Raw genomic sequence first — 17,315 nt, 5'->3', positions numbered from 1 at the left:
ACTCAGCAAGTGGGGTTCATTGACCCCTCATTTGTCCTTAGGATCTATCTGCCAGCAGAGAGCACATTTACTATTTCTTTCTTGGTCTCACGATAAGACAAGACCTTATCCATTGGTCGGGAGGCCCATGGTTGTCCAACACATGCATGTGACTGCATGGCTAAGTCAAATTTTGGATTTTAGCACTAAAAGATTCATTTTCCTTACAAACCTAACTCACATTTTCCTAATACAATACTGCTACCAGTACAATCAATAGTTTTCTTATTTTGACATACTTCTTTGTCTTTTTCAATGAGATCAGACTCTATATGGGACAAAGCAGTGCTTTTAATTAGGTCCCCTCAATCTACAACAAAGGTTACTAGAGAAAGGATCTTTTCCTTCCAGCTTTAAGAACAAATTATTAAAGCTGTGAATGAAGACCGTTCATTATTAGGCTTCTCAACAGTACATCAAGAAATGAGTTATTGATTGAGACCAGCCTGTGGACACACTCAAAGAGTCAGGATGAAAGTGTTGATGTTTCTGGCAAGTGTAGGAGGACTTGTATTCCATACATATCCTGCAGTAAGAAAGTGACTGGGCCATTGGTTGAGACCACAATTTAAAGCACTAAGGCAAATTTTTTGTTGACTTTTGTTTTTGTCCAGTGCTAAAAAGGCAGGAATTCTACTACATACATATCCACTGAAGAGGATATAGTAGAACACTTGCAAAAGCACAGGGCAGCACCCACAGGCAGATTATGGAAATCATTTGATAGAAGCTAATACAAATATTTAACTTTAGAGGATTCTGCTTAAAAACCTTAAATAATTAATGAATAGGATTAAGATCAACCCTGACAATTTCAATATTGGGATTTTGAATCCCTGCATTCAGCATTAGGATCAGGAAGAAGAAGATTGAGCCAAGTTGACATAGCCAACAAAGCAGACATTCACAAATATTTTACAGACATGTAAAAGACCAGCCACTAAGTATTTCTTTTACTGAAAACTTCAAAAATTTCAATCATGAGGAAAATAGTACTTATGTTTATTAGAGATGTTCATCTGCTAGAGATGTATCCCATAGGAGCACATGGCATAGACATTCATTTTAGGAAATTAAATAGAGCAAGGTTTTCATTACATATCATCAGTCATCCAAGGAGGGATGAACTATGTTAAAAGCAACATTGAACTGCTTTTCACTGGAATTACAGTTACTTAAAATGCATTCCACAGCAGTGGTGTGGGGTATCTTGTCATATCCTTACATTCTTGTGTATAACAGAACAGCGTGATTTGAAGAAGTTAAGTGTTAGAAGAAAATATTTACTTACTCAATTAGAGTTTGGTTCATAAAATCTTCTGAAAATGCATCACTAGGATGATTTGGAACCAGAGGACTCCCACAACAAATAAAGGGGACATTACAATGGTGTAGACAACTCTTCTATTATGAGAATAAGTTGTATAATACAGAGAATAACAAAACTCAGGCATGTTATGTTACTAAAAATCCTTTAAAATAAATATATGTGTAGTGTTCTCCTCTCATTTCCTTTAGATATCCATTCAAATGTATCATCATAGAGGCCTTCCCTGACCACTCTACCTAAAAATAACTCCCTGCCCAATCTTTAACCACTATCCCCATCTCTTATTTTATACCTTTAACTAGCTTTAATTATATTCAAAACACTTCTTACTACCTATTATAACTCTTTGTTCTACATTCACTTTCTTCCTTCCCCGTGTAATCTTCATGGAAATTTGGCTCAGTACTAAGTCTGCAGCATTAGAAAAATTCTGGTGCATAGTAGGTGTTCAACATACATGCGTTGAGAAAGCAGGAAAATGAGAGATTCATGCTTCATTTCTAGATGATAGCCCTTGTCCCTCTGAGAAAAAAAAAAACAACTGAATCTGAGCAAATGATCCTTTAATCTTACTGTTAAAACAAACAAACAGACCTGGACATTATTCTAGGGACAATGAAATCCCCACATAGCACTTATCTATCATTATATGATGGATTGATTGAGTTTCCTATCCAGCTTCAGGAAGCAACATCTCCCTAATTGCCAATTCAAATTGCTCTTAAACAATGTCTGTCTCCTTCCCACATGAGAGCCCTTGAGAAGCTTCCATGTTTGGCTGGTTTGCCAGTAGGCTCTACCCTACTGTAGTAACCCATGAACATCAAATAGCCTGTGCACTCAGCTTTACCTACGAATGGTAAAAACAGAGACTACTAACTATCCTAGACCACAGAAGGTTAGCTGACAAAGCCTAGAATATACTGGTGCACTCAGAAGAATAGCTTTAGCAGGCAACAAGTTACATCATGAGGCCAGTAGTTGTACTTTCTAAAACTTTTCTAGAATATTTTATGGAATACGCTCTTCCTTAATTAAATAAAATTCTTTTACTAGAATACAACTAGTAGAGCTCTACCCAGGTGATCCATTTTATAAATTAATTATGAGTGCATATATATGTATATACACACATTTTTGAATGTAAAGCATTTGCTTTCTTATATTCATTAACTTTGATTTTTCATCTTCTCATATTTCAAGCTAAAAATCCACTTATTTTGTTTTTTTCTTAAGAGAACTACTATCAAGGTCATTGATTTATAGGAGAGAATTCCTTTCGTCTGGTCCCAATCTAGTTCTCTGCCAAGGTAGACATAATATTTTGATATCATCCCTGTCAAAGTACTTGACATCCTCTTGGACGGTTGGTATGTTTTGTGATCCGTCGACTTTGATTTATTCTACATATCCCTCCAGGAAGTGAATCACCTTTGGGAACTCTCCTTGGCAGTCCTGGTAGTAGGCATGCCGGAGCCTCATCTGAAGGCCCCGAGAGGGAGTAACTCCTTTTTTATAGATCTTTCATCTAGAATAAGATATATTGTGTTTACTCATGTTTGGAATTGACGGAAAGCAAATAAGAAAGAGGGCTGTTAAGCTTGAGATAATGCAAAACTTGGCTGGTAATAACTGGTGACTCTTTAATATGTAGAGCCCTTTTAAAGTCTCTAAATTCATACCCAGGAAAAGTCTGTTTCCAAAGCCAAATAGCCTCCCAGCGAGGCCTCAGTGAGGCCACAGGGAATGAGGGGCAAGTAAGATCCCTCTGGATGGTAGAATCAGGGGTTATGTGATTGTATAACCAAGGAACTCAATGCACTAACAAAGCAAGAATTCTATTCCTGCCCAGCAGGATTTGATATGTGTTAGAGATTAGTGATTAATGTGGTTTTTTTTTTTTCCTATGCTCTCCTTTCCTAAATAGTAGTTTTCCTTTAATTGTATCTATTCTGTTGTTTCTCTATCATTCTACATTGTGAAAGGTCGGACAGATAACTCATCTTTTTAAGTTATGGGTTACCAACTGTGAGGAGCAGCCATGGCCAGAGGGAGATGCTGGCATCACCAGATGTAGTAACAGGATGAAGCATCTAGGTGGGCCCCCCTGGGGAAGGGATTAATGCATGCCACTTAAAACATATGTGTGGGAACAATGGTGTCATAGATGTTGGAGAGCCAAGGGTATAAACTATTCTTAATTTTCTCAACTGCAGAGGCAAAGAAGCTAAAATACTCATCACCCCGTGTTCTCTTGCAGCAAAGGGGGAACCATGGAACTCAGTTTTGGCCTTTGAGATGTAAGCCCAATTGCTGAGTTGGTATTCTAGAGAAGCCTTCAAAAGGACAAGACAAACCATAATGCTCCTTCAGCCGTTTGCTCTTTTCCTTTTTTTTCTGGATTCACTGAGGATACAAGAATTGGAACTTTAGAAACCACATTATAAATGTATGGCATAAAAGCCAATGGCAGAACACCCTTGATCCTTGATGCTACCCCAAAGCGTTTGCCCTTCACTGCCTTTCTGTGGCCTTCTTACTACACGAGTGAAATAAACACTTGTAACATAAGCTATTGTTAGTAGAGTTTTCTTCACTGCCCTTTTTTTTTGTCATGTTTACAGAGATACATATTCCTTGCCCAATAACTTTCTTCTATATACCCTGAAGTTGGCAAGAATGTTAACAGCCATAACTCTTAGCCTAGTGCTGAAGCAATCTGGAAGACAGAATGAATGTTAAAAATTCAAAATAAAAAGGAGGTTTTATTCAATCTTGATTCTCCAGTATCTAGTTCAGTGCCTGGAACATAGTAGGTAATAAAAAATGTTTGCTGACTGGTGCTATTTATTACATATTTTTTAAGAAATTAACTTGTAATAACACGATACCTAAAACATGCATTAGAACTTATCAAATGTTTAGTGGCAAATTTGAATTTAATGCATAATAACATTAATACAATAATTAACCTTTATTGAATTCTCAGTATAATCTAGGCACTATGCTCATTTTTTGTGCATTTTAAACAAATTCTTTCAACAATCATATAACCTAAGTATTATTATTAGAGAGTTTCAGAGATATTTAAATAATTTAGCCAAGGTCACATAGGCAGGTGATACCAGAGCCAGGATTCAAGGGCAAGTTTATCTCCCTCCAAGCCTATTCTCTTAACCAGTATATATAGTACTAAAATATTCTAAATCTACTATCCTAAAAGAAACATATCCTTTGATCCTGAAAAACTCTTTTTGGCAGAACAGCAAGTATATAGAAAATATTTGTCTGTGTTAATGGTTATTCATTATTAATCAATTACCATTTTCTAGATGATTTGTTATTTAATTCCTTTTAGTTAACAAATCAGTTGGATTTTTCATATGCACACGTTGAAATAAGTTAGCTAAATAAAGCTATTCACACAGAGAGTTTCATGTTATCTCTAGGTTGCTACTGAGAACCTAGATTATTTGTGGCATTTTTATTTTAAAATCCTGGAGTCATTAAAATGTGACACCACAAACTGCATAGTAGGATATTGATAAGAACAAGGATGTAGGAGGCGATTCAGTAGATATTTAAATTGAAAAAAATATAGTGCAAGTCTCACACACCCTGCAGACTACAGGTTTATATGATAATAAATAATAGTTATCACAAGGACAAAGGAAAAAATGCCATGAAATCCAATAGCTCAGTGAGAAATCTGCTAATACAGGTGGTCAAGCTTGTCCCATTTCATTGTCAAAGGGAGGCTATTTATTTGCTTCTGGATAGTTAAATTACAGTCATTCATTGCTGAAAGTTTTCCAGCAGGCAGATGTGAATCTAAAGCCCCAGTCTTTAGAGTCAAACTTTGTGAGAAAAAGAGAATAAGAATTTATTTGTTTCATAGGCACTACAATTGATAAGGTAAAAATCTTTGAGCAACTACAGAAATAAAACCAACTTTAAACATTCCCCATTGGCATTTCCTAATTGAGTTCCTTGGACATAGGGCCAAAGTGCTGGCTAGAAAGAATAATCATATTAGAAACTCTTTAAAATATTGCCCCTTTGATAGCCTCCTGACTAGGTGATTAGAGTGTGTGTATAGTGTGCGTGTGTGTGTGCGTGTGCGTGTGTGTGTGTGTGTGTGTGTGAGAGAGAGAGAGAGAGAGAGAGAGATTCCTTGCACACACCAGTATGCCCCCAAACAGAAGGGAACTCTTCATAATGCTTCCTTAGAAGTTATAAAATCAATGTCAACTTTGTTTTACTGTTGTACTACAAAATACTAGTGGTTTTTATGCAAAAACTAACTAACTAACTTACTCTATATTCGAAGACCATTTGAAACCATGGAGATTATGCACCCTGTTTTCATTATTTCTAAACTTCTACAGTATAGCAACTTCTAAAATTCAGGAGTTTACCAATAGAATAGAGCAAAGATATTCCAATTTCAATATTTATAAGCATTTTTGTAATCATTTGCTTGCCAATAGGTGTTGTTTTCAGTCCAAATTCAAGATATATATTTTGCATTATCTAACAGCTATATTTTATCATTTGTTTTTCTGGGTACAGGAAGTTGCTTAAGTTGCTATTGACTCTTTGCCAAGTAACCTTTAAACTAAGACATGCACATAATTTCCTTATTAATTAAAAATATTAACTTCATCAATCTTAGTTCATGACCAAATCCAAAGCTTCCAGGCATAATCCTTATGAGGAATAAATTACACAGCTGAAGGAATTCAAATTCTAATTTATATTGCCTTGAATAACAACTCATATGTTATAAAGAACAATGAGTCCACCAAAGTAATCTATATGGGAAGTGACTCGCAAAAAAAAAAAGGTTAACAGATGTGAGCTGTATCAGCTTGCTTAAAGACATGTGATGATGAAAGAACCAAACATTCCACCTCTTATTATCTGAGGTTGAAATTGGAAAATGTTATCAGAGAATGTTAGTAATCATAACAAAATCCAAATGACTGAAAATTTGATTACTTCATTATTATATCATTCAGCTCTTATGGGAATAGTTAATATAAGTGTATACATAATATATTAATAGCATAAATAGATTAAATCAGGTTCTCAATGTCTGTTGGCTATTCTACCTAAAATTTTGAGAATATAGAAATAAACAATTTCAGTTCTATTAATCAGAAAAAATGTTTAAAAACTGAGGTTGCATGTGAACAAATCCAAACTGACCATTATTTTAAAGTAAATATCTACCACATATGCATATATTATAAATAATTTTTTTAAATTTTTTATTTAGAAATAATTGTAGATATCTAGGAAGTTACAAAGACAGTCTAGAGAGATCCCATGTGCCTTTTAGCCAGTTTCCCTAAAGGTTACCAACATTAACATAATTATAGTACAATATCAAAACCAGGAAATGGACATTGGTATAGTTCTATGTTACATTAACACATATAAAGTCTTGTAACCACCACTGCAATCAGGATATAAAGCTATTATAAATGCTTTCATTTATTTTTTTAGATACAAAAATGCATTATAATTTCAGCTAGAAGGTCCCATACTACTTATTCTACATAATGATAAATAATTATTGAAATTTACCAATATCTAGGAAATTATTATTTAGGAAAACTAGATATATAAAGGCCAGAGTGAAATTCTCGCAACACATACAAGGTGTACTTCAATTAAACTCATTTTCTGCACAGATCAGACAACTCTATCATTCAACAGTCAGCTCTCCCCAATATGAGGATTAAAAAAAAATCTTTAGCATGCAATTCACCAAAGACAACTTGCTAATACTATTACTCCAAAACTCTGTTTACCAGCAAAAGTTCCCAGATATACATACACAGACACAGACACACACCTACTTTCCCAGGCAGAACAGAACACTTCATGAGTGTCCTTAAATCACTAATGAGCTTACCATAACAAAAGAGTGCATAAATAAACATACGTACAAAAACCAATGAAATAAATCAGCCAAATTCTTTCGAACCAAATCTACTGTGGAGTGAGTTTCTTATTTTCCCTAACAAGTAAATATAAACCAAATCGTTATAAATTCCACTTTGAGTCAGCTCACAGTAAAGAAGAGATGTTCGATCCCTCTCTCTGTCACACATACACACACACACACGCACACACACATCAAATCTAGACATCAGTCTTACCTTGGCCATCTGTGCCTGCACGCCATTTGCCTTGAGAGATGCTACCGCTTTCTGTGCAGCTGCGGGACTGTCAAAATCTACGAAACCATAACCTGTGAAAATACAAAACCCCTTGTTAGTGCTCAAAAAAGCTGAGTCTCTATCATACTGGTGAAATGCAGCTTTAGGGTCAGACTTGCATTAATTTCCTCTGAGACGTGACCTGTTGAGGGTGTGGAACCTGTGGCCTCAGGGTCCCATGTGGCCCACCAGATCCCCAATTCCAGCCCCTCAACCAAATCCAAATTTTACAGAACAAATCCTAGGATTTGTTCTGTGATGTGTGGATTTAGTCTAAAGGATCCGGAGGCCACATACGGCCCCAGGGCCACAGGTTTCCTATCCCATTACTTTCTTCAATAGATTTTCTACAAAAGCAAGGAGCACAAAAAGCTGGAAAATATAGAAAATCTAACTCTAAGTTAATTTTTAAAACCTCAAAACATTGATATTAACAAAGGCCATGATAAGAACTTGCATAAGGTTATCAACTGCAACAGTGCCTGGCACAGAGTAGGCATTCAATAAATATGTTGCCTGCTTCGATAAATAAAGGCTGTGAATGAGAGTTAGAATTTAAACCTAGTTCCATTTCATTACTATGTTCCTCCATTATAAGACCTTGTCTCTTTCAACGACAATTTCTTAATTTTTTTTAATTTAATTTTATTTTTTGAGACAGAGTCTCACTCTGTTCCCTGGGCCAGAGTGCCGTGGCGTCAGCCTAGCTCACAACAACCTCAAACTGCTGTGCTCAAGCAATCCTCCTGCCTCAGCCTCCTGGGTGGCTGGAACTACAGGCACGCACTACCATGCCCGGCTAATTTTTTCTATATATTTTTTAGTTGGCCAATTAATTTCTTTCTATTTTTAGTAGAGACGGAGTCTCGCTCTTGCTTAGGCTAGTCTCAAACTCCTGAGCTCAAGCAGTCCTCCCACCTCTGCTTCCGAGAGTGCTAGGATTACAGGCATGAGCCACAGGGCCAGGCCCTTAATGACAATTTCTTAACTAAACTATTCTGATTCTTAAGTGATCAGTGATAAAGAATGATTAGATAGATAAATATTCAAGTTTCTTTTAAAACAATAAGAAAAAAAAAAACCTCCATCACTTATTTATTACTAGGGTACCATCTGAAAAGAGCAAAGAGTTGTCTGTACTGTGCTGACTGTGTGCTTATGTGGATGTGTATATACGGTGAAGCCAAAGAAATAGCCAGGAAAACAGAATCAATGAAAAGGCAATTTTGCATGCTCTTAAGCTAGCTGATATCAGTCCAGGGCTTAGCCTAACAGCAATGTCAACTGCAAGGAATATTTCATAGTATAAATGCTCAAGAACGCGTATGAGGGCAGCTCTGTTTGGCACGCCTAAAAAGCCTACCATATGTATCCTCCACCTCTTCTCATCTGTCAGGTAGGGATTTGTCTGTACTTTCACACTTGTCTCATTTAGAAGTTTCAAGGTGAGCCACTGAAGCAAACCTACTAACCATGTACTGTGGCCCTGCCCTCCCGCCCCAAAATAACCAAAGAAGAGTGCAAGGGAATTCAATTACCAAGTTGTTTCTTTTAATTAACTTTTTAATTTTCTCCCCTCGAATCTCGTCTTCTTTTTCTCCCTCCCAGCATGTTATCCTAAAATGAACTTGTTACACAGCAGTGTACCGTAAAATGCTCTTGAAAAGCTGAGCAGAGAAGCTGTGAAGTTTGTATTTCTAATCCAAGAGGAAGTCTGTGCTGTAAGTACTGCTAATTCTTCTCTTCCCACAAAATTCAAACTATGTGGGTAATATGAGTATTACCACCCACTAGGATGAGTAAAATAGGGGGAAAAGGCAGAAAAAAAAGGCAGAAATTGTTAAGAAGTGGAATCAGGGAAAGACGAAAGCAAAACTAAAATTTGGACATTGTCGCCCATATGCCAGTAGCTGTGCTGGGTAGATGACACACTGACTACTGGTGAAGCCAAAATAACTCCCTGCACTACTGGCCTCATGCACATTCTACACATAGAGAAACTGTGACCTAAAATCACAAGCCACTCAGTGGGCAGATACAGGATTAGAAGCCAAGTCTGCATATGCTCTTTCAATTACACCATACAATGAAATGCTTTAAAATCCCATTTCATAAACTATAGTAGCCTCCGAAGTGCACCCGGCAGAGGCTCAATTCTTGAAAATTCCTTAAATTTGGAAGTCAAGATAGGGAATACAACAGTTCTATAAGAGGATTCGATCAAGCTCATTTAATTAGTATATCTGTTAATGGCGTGGTTGAGTTCTACTGAGAACTTTCTGGATGAGGTTTGGGCAAGCATCTCCTTCCACCTAATGCTTTGGTCAATTTTCATCATTCATTCCTAGGCTCCTTTGTTCATTCAGTAATGAAATTCTATGTCAGGTACTGTGGGAAGCACAGGGAATATAATGGTGGGGAAAAAATAGCCCCAGTTTCCACTCTGAAGCAACTTAAAGTTGAGTTGGGAATGGACAAGAACCAAATAACCACATAAATGAACCTGGAATTACAGAATGGCATGTCTTCTTTGAAAGAAAATGGGAGCATATGATATAGACTCTAACTATTGATTGTTCTTTATTGGATGTTTTAAGGAAGCAGAGGCATGAAATGACCTGCATTTTTATTAATAAAATTATCACCGTAGTTGGAGATTGAATCGTTGTGGGAGAGGTGAGCAGACAGAATGGGAACAGCTAGATGGCTTAGGGGGTCCCGCAGCAGTCCAGAGGAATGGCAGCTGGCAGGAAACGGATGGGGTGAAATGGAGGGCGTGAATTATATTTTGAAGGCTGAATTAACGGGACTTGGTGATGGATTGATTGGGTTGAGAGTGAGGGAGATATAGCCGAGTATTACTACTGGGAATTTGTTGCCACAAGCCACTAGGTGAGTGGAGATGTGATTTACTGAAATGAGGAGACTGTAGGAGGATCCAACAGGGGAGAGGGAAAATTAAAATATTAGTATGAGACATGTTGAGTCTGAAATGCCTGTGAGACATCTAAGTAGAAATGTCAAGCAGCAGTTGGATATATTAGGCTGGTGCTCAGAAAAAGGGATGGAATTGGAAATACAAAGTAGGAGAGCAACAGCATAAAGATGTTATTTACAGAGATAGCAATAGACCAAAATGCCTAAGAGTAAGTATTAAAAGGGCCCAGGTTTGAAACTTGAATAACTTCAGCATTTAGCATGAGATAAGAAAATGAGATTGCAAAGAAGGCTGAAGGAAAATCAGAGGAAGAAGGAAATGCAAAGGAAATTAGATGTCTTAAAGCCAAGCTTTCCCCAAGAAGGAGGGAGAAATCAGCTGTGTGAAATGCTAAAGTGTGGGCAAGGAGAGAGCTTGAAGATGTCTAGTGTGTTTAGAAACATGGGCATTTATTGAAACCTTAAAATCTGTACCCCCATAATATGCCAAAATAAAAAAAATAAAAAAAAAGAATCTATAGAAATTTACGTTGCTCCACATCTTCACCAATACTCGATACTAACATTTTTCTTCAATCTGTTGGTTAGAAAATAGCTGTCCATATCTTTTGCTCATTTTCTTGTATTGTCTTTTTGTTTTAGAAGATCTTTATATTCTAAATATTATCACTGTTTTCAATATATATGGATTATATTGTCCAAGTTTGTGCTTGGTCTTTGACAATAAAAAATTTTAAAATTTAAAAAAAAAAAAAAAAAAGAAAAGAAACATGGGTGTTGTTATCATGACTTGCTCCAGGCAAGTGGTGGTGACTGCAGCCTGCTAGAGTAGTTAAAGAGTAGGGGAAAGATGAGCAGGAGGGGTTGCAGGCCTCTTTGCAGTTATCTTGGCCTCAAAGGAGAATTAAGAGACAGATTTAGCTAGCAAGGGATAAGAGGTCAACCCAGTTGTCTTTGCTTGCTTGCTTTAAGGTAGGAGATGCTAAACCTGTGTGTGTGTGTGTGTGTGTGTGTGTGTGTGTGTGTACACGCGCACATATGTATATTCCTTACCTGATTCTAGCATGAAGCTGGGGTAGAGAAATACTGAGTACTCATTTAACTTATTCAATAGATATTTATTGACCGCCTTCTATAGGACAGTTATTGTTCTTTGCAGTTTTTAATATTGATAGGAAAGATGAAGCAGAAAATGAGATTAAAGCTTCAAAAGGACAAGGGGATAATTTATAGAATAATATTTCTGAGTAAGTGAAGGGGTAGAGGGATATAGAACACATCTGACATATCTGAAAGTGCTGCCCCTTTACTGAAACAGAGATCCTCGCCTTTGACCATTGTAATTGGCTAGAAGAAAAAAAGAGCACTTTTGGTGAACAGTTGTTATTTCTTCGTACATCCCCAGATACTGGGATTATAGACTGTAGCTAACATATAGCCTATGCTTAATTGGTCTTTTTCAAAATATATTGAAAACATATTTAAAAGATACCAACTTACTTCATGGCACTACCATGGGAATTAATGGATAAAAATATTTATTAACAGGTTCTGACTATAAAGAACAATATAAATGCTAGGTGGTCAAAGTTCTGTTTCAGCCATGCTGCCGCCCAGCAAGGCAGCCCAGATTTTCACGACTCTCACCATTTTCTCTAGTGCGGCTCCTTCTCTCCCGCTTCCTCCCTTTCCTTCCACCCCCACACGTTACACAGGATATTACAAAATCAAGATGCTGACCTCCAGGGCTGAACTCCAATCCAAACAGAGGACATTTCTGTGAAGGCATGAGACACCCCAAGCTTTCTGTGAATCAGGGAAGTTATAGCTAAACTTGGTGAAAAGTGTGCTTATAAAGAGTCATCATTCCAGCAAGGAGAGAGAGCGGCCACTTTGTACCGAACAACTGTTCTCATGGCTCCACGCCAATAGAGGAGCAAAGATTCCATAAACAAAATTATACATAAACGACAAGCTACCAAATCTGAAATATTTCACTGAGCTATGTGTTTTTCATACATACCTACTTTCACTAGTTAGAATGAAAGTTGAGGTAAAAATGCCTCAAGCAATTCTGAAAAATACGCCCCTTCTAGAAATAACCATTGCATCCCTGAGTTTTACGTGACAGTAGATACTACATCACAATCAGAAGAAAACAAAATGAAATATGAGACTGCCCCTGAAGAATAATGATGCATTTACTAAGGAATAAAGCCACTTTAATTTGGTCTGGTTTGGTTTCAATTTGCTTTCCTTAATGACAAATAATCAAGTCTGGGTACAGCAACCTCTGTACCTACATCTGGTGAGGGGAAGGGTAGGGAGATTAGTTCAGCTCCAGCTAATAATGCTTTATGGTAACTGCTAAAAATCCTCAACAAAACAGCCGCTAATGCTAACCATCGGAAACTCTGGCCCCAGTGGCTGTAAGCCCACCCGTCTCACTCTCTCAATTATATAATTAAGCTTGGCAGCAGGTTCAAATGAATTAAAACTGAATGTCACTGTTTTCTCCACACACCCCTGTCCTTGTTTTTCTTCCTTGTCAGGGGGAGAAGGCCAGCAGTTCTGCAATTAGCGGGAAGCAGAGCAGTGAGAAAGAACCAACTCTGTGATAATTAGGTCATTTGCCAAATGCACTCGTTCCATTGGCAGATATAATCAATGCTTTCCTGAAATGCTTTAAACCTGTGTGTTAATTTAAACTTTTCCTGTTTTTTTATTGCACTGAAAAAGTGGTGAATTGATAGAACACATACATTTATTTATATTGTATATATTTATTTACATGGACTATAAATAACATATTATATATAAATAAATATATGTGATACATTATTTATATATTGTATGTAATATATACAACATATATACATATAAATAAATATTATATTTATATATATATCTTATATATATATAAATTATAACAGCATTCTCCAAATAGTACTGTTACCCAGAGGGTTCTTGTTTCATTTCCTTTAGTGCATTTGCAGACATCTCTAAGACCTCTGTCATTCAACTGAACCACTGTGTGACAATCTATTTGGGATTTCATTAAAAGTCTCTTTACCATCTTCAACAGCTTATTTGATATTTCTGTGTTGCTGCCTTAAATTCTCTATTTAAACTGCTTACTTATTTACCACCTTTGGGATTGTTTTCTATATGAGTGTAGGGGTAGAGGGTTAATGATAAACAAGAATCCCTGCTTTAGATTTACAATGGCATCAATAGCGAGCCAGGGGAGACTTGCTCTCAGAATGTAACTGCACTCTGAATTTCACATTTGTATTGTTCTTCCTCTTCAGAATGACTGTCATAAAAGCCCACTTGAAACACAGATGGCTTGGTGTAACACCCAAATTCTTTCAAAGGCGATCCAGCTGTGAGTCAAATGTGATTTCTAAACAGAATAAGTGAGTACTTTGGCTAAGAATTATGCATTCAACTGAAATGCTGCTCAAATTTAACAGGTGAAGATGTTTAACAATTGTCCTTCCATAAATTCCCCCTCCTTCCATTTAGTCTTAACAATATTCTGTGGTTGTTGTCAGAGCTCAGACCAGGAAGACTGAGTTGCAGGGAGGGAGGGAGGAAGAGAGGAAGGGAGGCGTCGACAGGAAGGGAGGCGTGATTTGCAGGCTGCCTGGAAGTCTGGTGGAGTCTAGGCTGCCTCCATGCCTCTGGAGTTCTGCTGTATTTCTACTGCATCCCCAAAATATTAAATGACTACTGAATATCTTTCCTTATCATTGGATTTCCTAATTCTCTGCATATGTGATCACAGGAGGTAGTCAAAGACAGCACTGATATTTATTTATTTATTTTTTTGAGACTGGATCTCTCTCTCAGGCTACAGTGCAGTGGTATCATCATAGCTCACTGCAACCTCAAACTCCTAGCCCAAAGAATCCTACTGCCTAGCCTCCGGAGTACCTGGGACTATAGGCATGTGCCACCACACCTGGCTAATTTTTCTATTTTTTGCAGAAACGGGGGTCTTATTCTTGCTCAGGCTGGTCTTGAACTCCTGGCCTCAAACAATCCTCTCTCCTTGGCCTCCAAAAGCACTGATATCTTTATTGCTACTTTTCTGCTTATAAAAACAAACTAACAGGAGAACCTAATCATTTCTTCAGTATCCTCTTTTGCATCCATTTCATGTGAGTGATCATTACAGTGAAGCCAGGATACCATAAAAGAACCAATACAGTAGCGATATGGCCTACCTTAGATTTGCAAAAAAAACAAAAAATAAAAGCAAAAGACAAACCCTCCTGAAATGCAAAAACCAGAGACAACAGTGCTTATCATGAGAGAAAATTGTAAACCATGACAATATGGAATCACCTCTGCTTTTAAATATATTTAGAATATAGGACTCAACAGCTCTATATAGAAAAGAAACTGCATATGGACTGCCTGTACAAAAGACTGCAGCTTAGCAAATAGGGCAAATAAGATGGATAATGATGCCCATTATACACAAACCAGGCTTCTTCACTACATACCCCTGATGTTCCAGCTTAATTGTCTAAACATTCTGATAGTCTAGTGACAGAAATACTAAAACAAGACATCAGCCTTTGGAACAAGGTTTGCCTATTATTAGTGAAATGTTTGAACCATGATGTGACTCTCCTGTTATTACTATTAAATTTACTAAGCATTTATTATGCACAAGGAAGATAGTGTGCTAGGTGCTGTAAGAAAATCAAAAACAACTCCAACATGGCCATTTCTGCAAAGAATATGATTTAGTAGAGTTGGTAAAGAAATTTCAATACAATGGAATGTCCTCTTATGCATAAGGGTTAAGTTAGGTGAGCATATGCAAAATGGCATGTAGTCAAAACTATCTTCACATTATGGAACTAATTTCCTGTAGTATAGTATACTATGCATAGTTTTGGGTACACAGTACAGTTCAAAAACTGAACAACTGAGCCAGGATACTGTCAATAAGTGGCATGATAGTAAATTTATTCACATTCTAAATTTATGTACATATATATGCATTATTTTATCTGTCTCTCAGTTTCTATGCATAGTTGAAATGAAGTTCAATACAAGGTATAGAGAGGAATCACTACCATATAAAAGACAGAAAGTGTAAGCATTATAAAATGGCAAAAATTTCTTCCAGGTTGGGGCAAACTCAGTACATTTTGTGCATAAATGACAAAAGTGCAGACTGGGGAAAAGAAATTAGGTCCCAAATGGCATTTCCCAGCAGAATAAAACAATTACAAAGAAAGACAAATTTAGGGAGCAAAGTATTTAGTAGTATGCCACTTGAAAATGGGACACTTTCTCATTCCATTTATGTTACACAAAAAATCTTATTAAACTAAACACAAATTCAAATCCCAAAACTCACTTTCCTCTTCACCATGTTCAATTGATTTTTAAATGAGAGAAATTGCTTCTTTATACTGAATAAAGTCAAAATTACAATCAGGATCATTATTTATGGGCTTAGTGCAATCACTATGCTTTATTAAGATTAAAGAAACTCACTGATTTTCCAAGGTCCAAGCATTATTTTATTATAATATTGCAGAGATTAAGGGAGCAGTCTTATTGGCTGTAAATGGGCAGATTAACCTCTGTGAACCATCTAGTAAAGCTTTCCTTTGCTAACTGGCAGTGTTTAAGTATACAAATAAAATATATATCTTGTGCAAATCATTGTTCCTATGTGCCTCTGCCATCAAAACACCAGGAGGTACAAGTGGGTAATGGTGACTGTCAGACAATCCCAGGATATTGATAAAACAATTCCATTGAGTTTGTAAGTCTGATGGAAGCAAGCTATAACAGAACACTTTAATTGTAGCTCTGCAATCCCCAGCCAATGGTAGGGTAGACAAACCTAACTAGGATTTTATGCCTGGGTCGCCCATCCTTCTCCTCTTGTCTTTGCTCTGGCCTTATAGGTAGAACTGTAAGACTATTCTTTCATGTGAGGAATAGGGATTGATGCTCAGTGTGTGAGCATCAATCGGAGGACAACCTCCCTGTTCCTTGCCAGGTATTATACTTTAATCCACATTCACAATCACTGGCTCCAGCAAATGGCCTGGAAGCACATTTGTACTTATCCCTACTTACCCCTTTCTACAACAGAAACATCCCTTTCCTCACCATCCATTCATCTTTAGAGGGTGGGCCATTGTAGTAAAACTAGGCAAACCACCCAGAGGAATGCATTAAGTAACTCAGTGTAGACAGGAGGAAAAATGAATGCTACATGTAAAGTAATCCTTTTAAGAAGCATGTATTCCCTGAGAGTCTCTGTTTTTGTTATACTCTACATTCTGGATATTCCCTCCACCAACTTGTGACTCCATCTAAATTGCCATATCAAGCCCTATGTGCTTTTGAACATCATTATTTTCCTGGGAAAGGACTCCATCCATGATTTCCTCCTTCAATGTCTTTGACAAAACTCACTTCTAAGCTCTCAGGAACATTCTATTCAACTACAGTTGTGCATTTCATAATTTATACTCACATTTTATTAATATACTCCTCAGTCACATGTTTATAGACTTTATTCCAAATGTTTTTAATAAATGTCCTCAAACATTATCCCTATCCCTGTGAGACATTGTGGCTTTTACAACTTCTTTGATAACAAATTACTTTTCTCCACTTCATCTGATATATCAAATGCAATTTTATTTTTGTATTAGAATTCTAAAAACTAAAAAAAACCTTTATGTGTACATACATGCAATTTGAGAGTGACAAATTTACATCATTAAGAAAAA

General features: G+C 36.8%; 1 protein-coding gene across 7 annotated transcripts in view; it reads right to left on the bottom strand.

Annotated features, from left to right (window-relative positions):
- The window catches only part of RBMS3 (RNA binding motif single stranded interacting protein 3), a 675,854-nt gene that overhangs the window by 395,661 nt on the left and 262,878 nt on the right, over nt 1-17,315 (bottom strand). For all 7 annotated transcript variants that reach the window (XM_076005926.1, XM_076005939.1, XM_076005925.1 and 4 more), the window contains one exon: nt 7,540-7,631. In XM_076005926.1, the coding sequence (XP_075862041.1) occupies nt 7,540-7,631 (92 nt within the window). The remainder of the gene's footprint in view (nt 1-7,539; nt 7,632-17,315) is intronic.

This window comes from Microcebus murinus, chromosome 1 (genome assembly GCF_040939455.1).
Source record: "Microcebus murinus isolate Inina chromosome 1, M.murinus_Inina_mat1.0, whole genome shotgun sequence".
Lineage (NCBI taxonomy): Eukaryota > Metazoa > Chordata > Mammalia > Primates > Cheirogaleidae > Microcebus > Microcebus murinus.
Note: the sequence above shows the minus strand (reverse complement) of the source record. Positions and strands in the feature narration are given on the sequence as shown.